At 34.0% G+C, this 13,283-nt stretch overlaps 3 protein-coding genes across 3 annotated transcripts; 1 reads left to right on the top strand and 2 right to left on the bottom strand.

Moving 5' to 3' along the window:
- Window positions 1–160: 160 nt before the first annotated feature.
- Window positions 161–2,884, bottom strand: LOC125822328 (ATP-dependent zinc metalloprotease FTSH 6, chloroplastic-like). The gene is made up of 5 exons (XM_049501724.1): window positions 2,189–2,884; window positions 1,557–2,097; window positions 1,142–1,455; window positions 728–968; window positions 161–622 (listed from the first exon to the last, which is right to left on the bottom strand). The coding sequence occupies exons 1-5, from the start codon at window positions 2,767–2,769 to the stop codon at window positions 281–283; spliced, it is 2,019 nt and encodes a 672-aa protein (XP_049357681.1). The 5' UTR covers window positions 2,770–2,884; the 3' UTR covers window positions 161–280.
- A 3,037-nt stretch (window positions 2,885–5,921) lies between these two features.
- LOC125822329 (uncharacterized) lies at window positions 5,922–6,556 on the top strand. The gene is made up of 2 exons (XM_049501725.1): window positions 5,922–6,079; window positions 6,158–6,556. The coding sequence occupies exons 1-2, from the start codon at window positions 5,929–5,931 to the stop codon at window positions 6,340–6,342; spliced, it is 336 nt and encodes a 111-aa protein (XP_049357682.1). The 5' UTR covers window positions 5,922–5,928; the 3' UTR covers window positions 6,343–6,556.
- A 2,432-nt stretch (window positions 6,557–8,988) lies between these two features.
- Window positions 8,989–10,333, bottom strand: LOC125822641 (protein ROOT PRIMORDIUM DEFECTIVE 1). Its single transcript, XM_049502064.1, has one exon. It carries the CDS (start codon window positions 10,329–10,331, stop codon window positions 9,108–9,110), a length of 1,224 nt encoding a protein of 407 aa, XP_049358021.1. The 5' UTR covers window positions 10,332–10,333; the 3' UTR covers window positions 8,989–9,107.
- Between the last annotated feature and the right edge of the window lie 2,950 nt (window positions 10,334–13,283).

The following is a 13,283-nucleotide window of genomic DNA, read 5'->3' as shown; positions in this document are numbered from 1 at the left end:
ATCGTTATAGTGCATTCTTATTTTTCTGTGGATTTCAGTGCCTCACTAGCTCGGGTTTGTTTCATCACAGATATCTTTCAAGTATTGTGATGATTACTTTTCCTATAATTGATGTCCATCTGTCCGGAAATGCTTTATGAAAAGGATAGATCTGTATACACAAAGTTGTTGAAGATTATATATTTATATTACATTGATCTTGCTTTATGCACTACATTAAACATGTAAAATCTTGTGAAGGTATTTAGTTTCTGCAGCTGTACATTGGAAGTAATTTCACTTAGGCCTCAATTAGTTCTCTAATTGGTTTGCTGCTTATGTTAGCTGATGGAATATCAGTGAATTCCGAGAGTATAGCCCTGAACTCATCTCCTGTAACAGTCTCCTTTTCTAGCAGCACGTCCACTAACTTGTCGATTGCCTCCCTGTTGTTCCTTATGTGGTTCTTTGCAATTTCATATGCTCTCTCAATTATGTGCCTTACAGATTCATCAATGTCTTCTGCTAGTTTCTCTGACATTTGATTCCTTGCTAGCATTCTCAGCACCACATCGCCACTTTGTGCTGCTGGATCTGTTAACGTCCATGGTCCAATCTCAGACATCCCAAACATTGTAACCATCTGTTCAGGTTACGAACATTGACAAGTTAAAACTTGTGAGTATTCGACTATAATATTGTTTTCTTTATTATTTGGTGCAACAAGAAAATATGCTAAAGTGAATACCTGTCTTGCTATTTGAGTTATTTGTTGCAAGTCTCCTGCTGCACCAGTAGTGATTTCTGGTTCACCAAAAATTATTTCCTCTGCTGCTCTACCTCCTAAGCCTCCAACTATTCTAGCAAAGAGTTGCTTCTTGGAGATTAAGGTTGGATCTTCACCAGGAATGAACCATGTAAGACCGCGAGCTTGCCCTCTTGGGATCAATGTAACTTTCTGGACTGCATCATGGCCAGGGATCAATGTCCTACAAGCACAAGAACTCACTCTTAGTACCTTGTCTTTTGATTACAAGAACTCAATCCTAAACTTGTCCGGTTATTTCATTTAGACACCTAGCATGGCCTATTGAACACCTAATGTTAGTTGAAAAACAAACCACAGAACAATAAAAGGGGCAAGAAGTAATTGCTGACTTACGCGCACACAGCATGTCCAACCTCATGGTATGCTACCAGAATCTTGTTCTTTCCATCTGTCATCGTAGTTCCTTCCATTCCAGCGACAATTCTATCGATGGAATCATCTATCTCTTTTGAGGTAATCTTATCTTTTCCTCTCCTTCCAGCTAGAATTGCAGCTTCATTCATCAGGTTTGCAAGATCCGCACCACTGAATCCTGGTGTTCTCATTGCAATAACACTTAGAGACACATCTTTGTCAAGCTTCTTGTTGTTACTGTGAACCTTCAGTATTTCTTCTCTTCCTCTTATATCAGGCAGTCCAACAGTTACCTATTGAATTACAATATAAATGTAATATCAATATTAGTTAAGTGTATCCTGGAAACTGTGATCTTTCGGCGAATTTTACATTGAAAAAACTCATTTCTTACCTGTCTATCAAACCTTCCAGGTCTAAGCAAAGCTTGATCAAGAATTTCAGGCCTATTAGTAGCAGCAATGACAATGACTCCTGTGTTTCCCGTAAAACCATCCATTTCAGTAAGAAGTTGGTTCAGTGTCTGCTCTCTTTCATCATTTCCTCCACCAATACCAGTTCCTCTCTGCCTCCCAACAGCATCAATTTCATCAATAAAGATTATGCAAGGCGAATTTTGTTTCGCCTTGTTGAATAAGTCCCTAACTCTAGAAGCTCCTACACCAACAAACATCTCAATGAACTCTGAGCCAGAGAGAGAAAAGAATGGCACCCCTGCTTCCCCAGCAATCGCCTTAGCCAGCAATGTCTTCCCTGTCCCTGGTGGCCCTACTAAGAGAAATCCCTTTGGTATCTTTGCTCCAACTGCAGCAAACTTCTCTGGAGTCTTCAAGAACTCAACAATCTCTTGAAAATCTTGTTTTGCTTCATTAACTCCAGCCACATCATCAAATGTTACTCCTGTATTTGGTTCCATCTGGAATTTGGCTTTGCTCCTGCATTGTCCACAAACAAGTTAAGAATATCAATCCATTAGACATAAAGTTCAATCTTGATCATGTTTTTTAAGTTTCCAGTCCAGCATACCTTCCTAATCCAAAAGGCAAGTTTGGACCTCCAGGGGTATTTGAAGAACTTCTCAACAGCAAATAGCCAAGCAATATCAATGGAAAAGCCAAGTTCCCAAGTAAATCAAGAAGTGGTCCAATTACATTCATTTCAGGGAGATGAGCAGCAAAATCTACCTCCTTGTCTTTAAGTTTTCTCACCAGTTCTGGTGGCAATCCTGGCAACTGAATTTTAACTCTCTGGACTTTGTTAAGAGCAGGATTGATCAATATCTCAGCAACAGCACTGTTCTCGAAGAAATCAACTTTCTTGACAGCACCTTGATTCAAGTAATCCAAGAATCTTGAATATGACATTCTACTTGAAGTTACCTCAACTGGTGCTTCAGTCTCAGCTCTTGCTGACTTAGACAAAGTCCCTGCTACAAGGCTCAAACCACTAGTACTCAACAGTTTCCTCCTGTTTATTCTGGTGTCTGAATGTGTTTTCTGACATGGGGTTTCTTTATTGGAGAACTTAGGATTGTAAGCATCCTTGGAAAAGTCTTGGGATTTGCATAGTGGAAACTGAGAGACAGACAAAGAAAGAGCAGTAGACATTTTGTTTTCCTCAACTTAGGCTTTTTGTGTTTATGAATTATGTATTGCAGTTTGGGAAGTTGAAGGCAGTTGACAACTTTGGATGGAGAGTTAGTAAAAATGTTATAATATATAGTTAGTTATATAGGATTTGAAGGGGCTATTTTGTTTGGAATTATGTTTGTGATATATATTTGGTAGTATCAAGTATGTACTTGGTTATTCATGAAGGGTCTAGAGTAAATGATGACTCATGTCTTATATATATTAGGATATGATGTGATGGAAAATAGAGAAGAAGCATATCTTAATTTATAATTACTAGACATTATATCAGTTTAACCATACACTTGGAGAGAAAATTGTGGTCTATTGTTTGGACAAATTCTAGTGGGCACTTTTACATGAACTTTTGGTTAAAAAAGCAGCAAGAAAAGTTCAAATAGTTTTACATGAAATCCTAGTGTCATATAAATATAATTATTTATTCTAGTGGAAAACATAATATTTTTAGACGTTAAAACATGTAAGACTATTTAATTTTAATTCATTAGATAATCCACGATCTAATTTTGATACGATGTTTGCTCTTTTTTTTAACCACTACTTTAATATTCTCAAATCTCAATCACAAATAAATATTGTATAAATTAAATTAATACTATAAATTTTATATTCAGTCAAATATTGTGAGAGTAATAATATATGTTTATATTGTATAAATTAAATTAATATTATAAAATTTATATTCAGTCAAATATTGTGAGAGTAATAATATATGTTTTGAAAACGTCGGTGCATCAACCCAAACACTTGCGAGTTGCGACACATACACTATTATAACTAAGTATATTTTCTTAGGATGGAAAAATAAGTAATTTAGAGTTTAGAGTTTCTGATGGATAAAGAAATCTTTAAACCCTTTGCTTTGTCTCTTCGATTATTATCAAGCACCTGATTTGACGAATAAGGCTGATTAGGGCGTGTGTTGGTACGGAAACTATTTTTTACAGAATTCTTTTTAACAAATGTGTTTCAGGAAAATAAGTGGGGTTTTTTACTTATTTTTTTATTATATTTATAAAAAAAGCAAGCAAATATTATTTTAAAAAATAAAATAAAATATATATATACATATATATGCAAAATACTATGGGTGCGGAGGGTGAGTGTAGGGTGTGGGGGCTATAGGTTGAGGGGATGGTATGAGGTGTCATTATGAAACTTGTTTTTTTTTTATATTAAAATTATTTTTCTTATTTTTAAGAAACTTGGTTTTTGAAAAAACATATATTGAACAAATAAAATTGAAATGGATAAAGTATCTAAACCTCAGGTGAAGCTAGGTGGGAGTAAAGAGTTCATCTGAATTCTTTTTGACAAAAAATTACATTGTATATTTAAGATTAAAATTACTTTTTAGATATTTTATATAATAAATGTTGGCTTCATTATCTTGTTCATGTGTTTAATTTTTCCTATTTTAAACTCTCTTAATAAAAATTCTTATTTCATTATTATCTAAACCATGAATACTTTATTATTACAAACACAATCTATTTAGCTCTCATTTGACCATACATTTTGAAATTAAAACAGAAAAAACTTGACCTTTTAAAACTAGACATACATTTTACTTTTAATATTTGAAGTTTTGCAAGAATTCAAAAACTGGTTCTTTTATACTTCAATTATTTATGAAATAGATGCTTAAAGTTTCATCAAACAGATCAAACAAAAGACTAAGGGTGTGTTTGGTATGAAGGAAAATGTTTTCCTAGAAAATGTTTTCCTGGAAAACAAGTTGATTTTTGACTTCTTTTCTCATGTTTGGTTGGTGAGTAGAAAATATTTTCCGGAAAAGATTTTGTGTTTGATTTATGAATGATTTTTTTTTTTTTGAGAAATATCTTTTATTTTTACTAGGGTAGAAAATAATTTTGAAATTGAAAATATTTTTCAAAAACAAACTTAAATTTTTTTGGGGTGGGGTGGGGGTGGGTTGAGGGTAGGGGTGAAAAATTGAAATTTTGAAGTTGAAAATAGTTTTTAAAAATAAAATTAATTTTTTTTGGGGGGATGGGGGTTGGTAGGGGGTGGGTGGGGTGCGGGGGCTGGTAGGGGGTGGGTGGGTGGGGTGCGGGGGCTGGTAGGGGGTGGGTGGGGGGGGTCGAGGGTAAGGGTGAAAAAATGAAATTTTGAAATTGAAAAATATTTTTAAAAACAAACTTAAATTTTTTTTTGGGGTGGGGGGCTGGTAGGGGGGCTGGGTAGGAGGTGGGTGGTGGGGGGGGTTCAAGGTAGGGTGAAAAATGAAAATTTGAAATTGAAAATATTTTTTAAAAACAAACTTAAATTATTTTTTTTGGGGTAGGGGTGGCGAGTAGGGGGTGGGTGGGTTGGAGGGGGGATCGAGTGTAGGAGTGAAAAAATAAAAAATTGAAATTGAAAATATTTCTTAAAAACAATAAAAAAAAATTGATAGGGGGGGCGAGGGTAGTGGGTGGGGGTAAAAAATAAAAAATTGAAATTAGAAATATCTTTTAAAAATAATATTTAATATATTTTTGGGAGAGGGTGGGGGTAGGGGTAGGGATAAGGGTGGGTAAAAACATTGAATCTAAAAACAAGTTTTAAATTATTGTTTATTTTGGGGGGGGGGGGGGGGGGGGGCGTTGGTTGGGAGGCTGGTTTGAGGGTAGGGACAAAATAAATTGATTTTTTCAACAAAAAAGTAATTGTAGTTTGAAGTTAGAAGAGAGGTTTAGAAAATGTTTTCCTTAAGTTTTGAAGGGAAGTCATTTTCCTTAAATTTGAGGAAAATGAGTTGATTTGAAAAACATTTTCCAAAACATTTAACCCAACCAAACATGAGAAAATTGAAAAACCTTTTCCAGAAAATGTTTTCCTTCATACCAAACACACCCTAAAATGTGATTCAAAATATAAGCTTAATAGTAGTGGGTAGACGAAGAAGCGTTTATAATATCGAGAAACGGACAAAGAAACTTTTCATGTCTTGCTTTATGGCTAGTTGACACTGTACGAGAAGTTGGAATTTTAAAATCAAAGCTTTTAATAGTAGTTCAGTCCAGACCCCATTTATTAATGCATTCGAACTTTCCGGTATTTCCTCTTCTTCTGTCTTTCCATTTCCTGGAAACACAAAAAAACAAAAAAATGGAAGAAGCAAAAAAAGAACTTGAAATTTTGGAAACTCAGCATCCTAACAAATTTGAATATCTCAAGTTGGAACTAAGATCCTTCATATCTTTTCTTGAATCTCACTACTCTGACACTCTTCCTTCTTCCTCCTATGTTGATACTCAAGGTAATTTCTTTTGTCTCTATTTGTCTTGTTAGTTTTATGTGCTGATGTTGAGTTTGTTGTTTTTGAGGATTTGTATAGAGTCATCAAGTAACAGGAAGAGGAAAAATGGAAGCTTTGGTAGTAAAGAAGAACCTAAGAAGAAGCTGCAAAGGGTGGGACAGGATACTGTTGGATGTAGAAAGAGGAGTAGGATTGATGTTGTTATGGAGAGGGCTCAAGCATGTCTACGAAAAATTCAACGATTCAAAACTAGTAACATGTGATTTTCTTGTAAATGCATATATAGTTCGAGTTGAAAACAATGAGTTCAGTTGGAATTAGAGGATTTGGTGAAATCCATTTTATATTCGGGGGGACTGGTTTTTGACATAGGATGAGATGAAGGGTTGGTTCTTGGCTTATGTTTAAACTACTATTGGAAATTTTGAAGGCCATTGGGCATTTTGTAATGATCTTCACTAATATCATGTAACAGCACTAAAAATGTTTGTGTAGTAAAAGAAAGCAAGCTGACACACTTGCTAGTGACTCTTATGTCTCTATGCTTGTCGTTATCTATATATTCCTTTGGGTTTTGGTGAAACTTTTCTGATGCAAAAGAAGCATCATTGACCCTGAAGGGGGGCTCAGTGAACTGTCACCTCACCATAAGGTGAAGATCTTGCATTAATAAGTGCTCAATTAAAAACATGTTGCATATAACTCTGCTAAGAAAAAATCAACTCATACAGTGCCCATGGTTCTCTACCTTTTTTTTTTCTTTTTGGCATTGAGGTGGATGGGTAGAATAATAGAACTGACTGATCTATGGACGAAAAAACTTTAAACTATATTTGACATTCTAAGAGACAGCATGCATTCTGTGGTGGTTTGATTTCAGGAATTTAAAGCATGGTATGAAAAAGGAATGGAGGAAGAGTGGAATATCATTTATATCAAATGGTGCATTATTGCAAACTAAATTCCAAAAATATAGTTTACATTCTTCTTCAACTAATATCAGCTTTCAACTCACTCGTCTGACTCAACTCATACACAAGGATGAATGAAGGATCCACAAAGAGTTTCTTTTTTCAATAAACGTGGTATCCAGATTGCATCTCGACTATTTCACTTGGTACCTGCTATCTCCTGCCAGCAAGGAGACTGGGTAATTCTATCAAACAACACTTGGGCAGATGGGCAAAAACAACTAAGGTTTTTTGTCTCTACTGGAATTTGTGGGATTTGTGAGTCAAGTACAACACAACTTGCAGAGATTAACACCTACATAACAGTGATTATTTTGTGAGCAAAGTGAGATGCACAATGACACTTGTCCTGTCTACATTTTAGAAACTGAATTCAAGCATCCATCTGAATGCTCAGATCCCCTTCGCTGGCTTTCCCACCTTCACAACAACTTCTTCCAGCATTTACAAGTGGAGCTGGTATCTACATTGGCAAAGTAGATTTGCAACAACTGAAAAGAGTTGCGCAAAGTTCAGAAAACAGGACACTGCAAACATTACAGCCAGTGCTTCGGCCAAAGATCACAAATACTAATGAAAAAACAACTCTCTTAAGTTATCAACCAAACATTCACTTGCACAGGTCATCCGTCATACAGCACTGTTGTAAAAGGAGACTCGGCCTTTTCCTCAGAGGCAGATATCTATGCTAATTGGCAGATAATTCATTCCCGCTGACACAATTTGAATGTTACACATGACCCATCTCCCTGAAGGTTAACAATAAGACAAAATCAATAAACCAGATATACAGCTTATGGCTTTTTTTCAACATGGAAAAATCAAGACATGACTGCTAGGACTGTTCTGTCAATGAAAGGTGGCACATGGATATAACATCAGATAATACTTGATTTGTCTTCCAACGTGAACTGGCTATATATGCAAACTCTCACAGATCAGCCAACCTACCATCCCACTGTATTAGTTGAAAGGTCGCTAAACATTAAGGGATTGTTTGGTAGAGTGTGTTAGCAAAAATAATGCATGCATTAATTATATGTATTTGTAGTCCCTTGTTGGTGCATTTTTTCATGCCATGTATAACTAATACTTGCATTAGTTATACACTCTATTGTGTATTGAGGAGTGTGTTACTAATACCATGGATTTCTAGGTACTAGTAATGCAAAGGATTTAATACATGCATTAATATGGATAAAGACCCAATTACCCCTCGAAAGTACTTTTACATCTTTTCCACCATAATTGTGAAGGATACTTTTGTAAATAAATATTTTTATACGATGCATATTATTTTTAATACACCAAACCAAACAATGCATAAGAAATAATCTATGCATAACTAATACATGCATTACTAATGCAAGCATTATTAATACACTCTATTGGATATTATTTTTATACACTCTACCAAACGACCCCTAAGTCTTTGACCTCAGTTTCAGATACATGCAGGATGTGTTTCATGTGCAACGAGTCTTTGTGTTGCATTGGTTTTCACTAAGTTAGAAAGACCTCAAGTGGTAAGATTAGCTTTCTTGATAATAAACAGATGATATTACTGTGTAGAGCCATGAGATATATTTAACTTGTTTCTGTCTCTATAAGATAAGTTGAGAAGTCAGGAAAAGAGCGAGTTCAATTTTTTGATAGTATAAAAACATGTGCTCTTCCTGAAAGATTGTAATGAAATGAGTCTGAGCCCTGAGGAGAGTTGAATGGATATAGACGACTAATATAGCCAATCTTAACTAGTAGTTTGTAATTGAGGCATAGTTGATTGATTGGGCAACAACATACTGAAATGTCACGGACTAGAATGTCGTGGTCCAACTAAAAGTAAAGTGAAAGCAATGGTTGTGCTTTTGAATGAAAGGCTTTTAAAACTACCTGATAAAATGAACAATATATAACTTGTGCTCTCAATCCTTACCTCCAATTTCGATTTGCTAAGAATTTGTTCAAGCCTCTTGACTTCCGTGATCCTTTCCATCAGGCCTTTAGCAATTGCAAAGCATCCTGCATTTATGGTACAGATGCAAGCTATAGGTAAACTAATCTTCATCTGAATCAGTCTTCACCTCCTCAGTGAAACCATCTTCCCCCTGGCTCACACCTGTTGGCTTGGAATGACCTCTAGACAACCCTCGCCGTCCCAAAATAACAAGATCAAGAAGCTTCCTCCTAGCCTCATACACTGGATTTGGTTCAATCAAGCATCCTCTTTCATAAGCCTCCCTCAAAAAAACTGTATGCCTATACCCTTTCGTCGAAAGATAAAATATCCCTGGATGATCCAAAAACAAGTCCCTTACATTCAAATCAATCCCAAACCACTTTCTAAAATGACTAATCTTCTCTACCTCAACCATTTTCTCAACTGTCAAACTCAAAAACTCGTGGACAATACCAACTGCCCTCTTCTCCATCTCCATCATCCCAATCTTATTTTTCCTCTTCTTTCCAATCTCCACAGCCTCATACGGCCCCACATACTTCAACTGTTGCCATTCTTTAACCTTTGCCTTAAAACTCCTCTTCAACTTCATCCCTGGTGGATAACTATGCTTAAAACTATACAAAATCTCATTCCTATCAACCCCACAATCCTCTTTACAACATTCCACTACCCTCCAATTATCAACAGCAGCCACTACCTCCCCCTTCGGTATATCCCCAACAAGTTTCAACAAATGAGTGTTTGGTTCATTCCCACTATCAACAAGTGCAAAAAGATCAGATTTTTTCAAGATTACACTTTCCTCAAAATCATCAGGCAACCCAAGTTCCCTATAAACCTTGAAAATGGCTCTAAGGGGCAATGATTTAGTCACTGACATCGACAACAAACGCACCAAACGGGTTACTACAAGTGGTAAAGTAGAATTGATAGCTGTAGCCTCTTGTTGGGTGATTTTGAGGGCGGTTTCCGTCAGTGTACAATAAGGTTGTAATTTGATAGGGTGGTGGAAAATGTTGAATATGTGGGGGTACTTACGGAGGAAATGGGTGGCGCCGCGGTTGAGATGGAGGCGCTGGGATAGGCGGTTGAGGAAATCGAGGGAGACGGCGGGAGGTGCGGCGGCGTTGGTGGTTGTACCGAGGATGAGGTCTTGAATTGCGATTACTTTGAAGAGGTTTTTGTACTTGTCCATGAGTTTTTCGAAAGTGGGATCTCGGTTTCTTGAGGCTACGTATTCAGCTGAGGTGGTTTTTCGGCGGAGGAGGACGGCGGTGGGTGGTTTATGGCTTAGTTTTTGGAGGAGATGGGTCAGCATGGTTCAAGTGAAATCAAATTGCAATTTTTTTTTTGGAAAAGGGCCTCATATATTCTTCATTTTTGTCGTTTGGAACTGATATGCCCCTCATTATGAAAGTGATTCATATATATCCTTACAGTTATTCAAACGGCTCACATATACCCCTACCGTTACAAAAGAAGCTCACATATACCTTTCATTTAATGGAAGTGAAAAATTTAGTTTTAAATTTATATTTTTGACTTTTAATTTTCTTAAAAATTATTTAGGGGTATAGATGATTCTTCTAGCAAAGTTCAAGGTATATTTTAATCTTTTTTATACATAAATTATTTTTTGACTTCTTTTATTATAATTAGGGATAAGGATCTGAAAAATATCCCAATTTTGGTTGTATTTGTTGTTGTGATACTAAACTTTCATGAGGACTTATTACCTCCCTAAATTATTTAATACCGTATTTTTTACCCCCTAAACTATTTAATACTAGTGTATTTTAAAGGTATATATGTGCGCACATGTACACATTATTATTTATAATTTTGCATTATTTTTTATGTCCACGTGGGTAAATATATATGTTTAAAATACGGTATTAAATAGTCTAGGGAGGTAATAGGTCCTCATGAAAGTTTAGTATCGCAACAGCAAATTCAACTAAAGTTGGTATTTTTCATACCCTTATCCCTTATAATTATTTGAGTTTCTTATTCTTATTTTATTTTTTTCTTTCATTCCTTAGTGTAAAGAAAAAAATTTAAAACTATTTTTTTGTGGCTATATTAGAATTTAAAATTACTTTTTTTTTGTCTATATTGTAATTTAATTTTTGTATTTGAAGAAAAAAATTTGGGCAACTATAATAAATTTTACAAGAATATTAGTGAAACATAAATAAATTTGACTATCAAAATAATAAATCTAAATTAGTCATTGAAACAAAAAAAAAAGTTAAATATATATATATATGTTTGAGGAGGATTAAATATACTCATATGGGATTATATATATATATATATTTTTTAAAATAATAAAAAATTAACCTGAAATTATTATTTTTCATTTCCGTTAGAGAAAAAAAGGTATATGTGAGTCATTTGTATATAAGTAGGAGTGTATATGAGTCACTTTCATTACGAGGGTATATCAACTCTAAATGACAAAGTTGAGAGGTATATCAGACCCTTTTCCCTTCTTATTTTTAAAGTCAAATTTATTTGTCCAATTTATATTAGAGCAAATCTTTTTGTATATTTAAGAGAAAATTGTCTAAAATCCCTCCAATCTATACCCGATATCCCAACTACACACTTATACTTCACAGGGGACCTATTACCCCCTTGAACTATTTTTTAGTGGAATAAATAACACCCTAAAACTAAACACCCACATTCATAACTTGCAGTGGTGGACACGCACAGCCAGTTGTCAATGATTTTTTTTTATATTCTTTGTTTCTTCTTTCATCTTTATTCTATTTTATTTTTTCTTTTTCTTTTAAAACTTGTAACTTGTAAACGATATATATACACAAATTGATCCATCAAATTTTAGATTGCTATAATACTTGCCTCAAAATCATTCAGTTGTTTTCTTGGCTTTATTAATTTCTGAAAAATTGAAGAAAAAACTTATTTTCCGTCGTGTTCATCGAATTTGTGTGAATCTGTGAGTGTGATTAAGTTTGGTGTATGGAATCTACACATTACTTGTTAATTGATTTCGAATTTGGTGTGAAAATTTGAGCCAAAAACTAGAAAACTCCATTGACGTACAAAGCTGTCAAAATCAAAAAAGAAATGTGGGTTTCTGGGTTTGAATCTAAATCTGAAAATCTTCATTTGCAATTACTAATTTGTAGAGACTAAATTGAATCCTTTATGAGAATTCCATTCTAAATCAATTGATTTGAACTAAAAAATTTGACGAATGAAAGGCGAAATACAAATCTATGGACAACCATTGTTAAAGAGCTTCGAAGCTCAAGTATGAATTTTTGAATTTGCCGGCGAATTCATCTTTTCCAGTGATTATTTCCTCTTCATTGCCGGCTCATTCGATGAGTTTCTTTAACAAATATAAAATTTATCATACATCAAAGATGGGGTTGGAACTGCTGATTCTTCTTCTCCAAAGTGAAAGGGAAAGTAATATCCTCAATTAAAACGGTGTCATTTTTGCTTATAAAAATAAATAAATAATACATAATACTATTTAATTGTAACAAAAATATAATAAACATATTCTTTTTACTTGTTTTTTGCTTCTTACTCTCTCAAAGAGAGTGAATGCACTCTCTGTGCCAACTCATCATTTAATGAGTCATTTATCTCATTTTTAAATAGTCCAGGAGGGTGATAGGACACCCGTGAAGTTGAAGTGTGTAGTTGAGATTTGGGGTATAGGTTGGAGGGGTTTAGACCATTTTCTCTATATTTAATAATAAAGATAAATAAAATTTTAAAAATAATAAATAAAGTCTCTTCAACAAAAAAAAATTTATAATTTTTTTAAAGAATTTTATATTTCAACTATACATTATTCTCTATATCTAACTAAATTATCATCTACTTATATTAAACACATCTTAATATTCAATTGTCTAAATATTAAAAATCCAATAACAACAGGTTTTGGAAAAAAGCCTTAAAAAGAAACAACAAAAAAGAGTATATTAGAGCAAACCTTTTTGTAAAATTAATAAAGATAAATAAAATTTGACGAAAATTTTATAATTCTTTTAGGAATTTTATATTTCAACTATATATTATTCTATATACCTAACTAAACTAATGATCAACTTGTATTTAAACACATCTCGATATAAATTGTCTAAATATTGAAAATCAATTAATAACAAGTAAAAGTTAAGATTGAATGTTTTTTACCCATTTAGTTTTGATTTTAGAACTTTAATTTTGATTTCTAACCCTTCTTAATCTCTTCCATTTAATCAAACAAAATTACTAT

Source organism: Solanum verrucosum, unplaced genomic scaffold (assembly GCF_900185275.1).
Source record: "Solanum verrucosum unplaced genomic scaffold, falcon-dt-bn FXZP01000103.1, whole genome shotgun sequence".
NCBI classification, from domain to species: domain Eukaryota; kingdom Viridiplantae; phylum Streptophyta; class Magnoliopsida; order Solanales; family Solanaceae; genus Solanum; species Solanum verrucosum.
The sequence above is the reverse complement of the archived record's forward strand: the minus strand, read 5'-3'. Positions and strand labels throughout refer to the sequence as shown.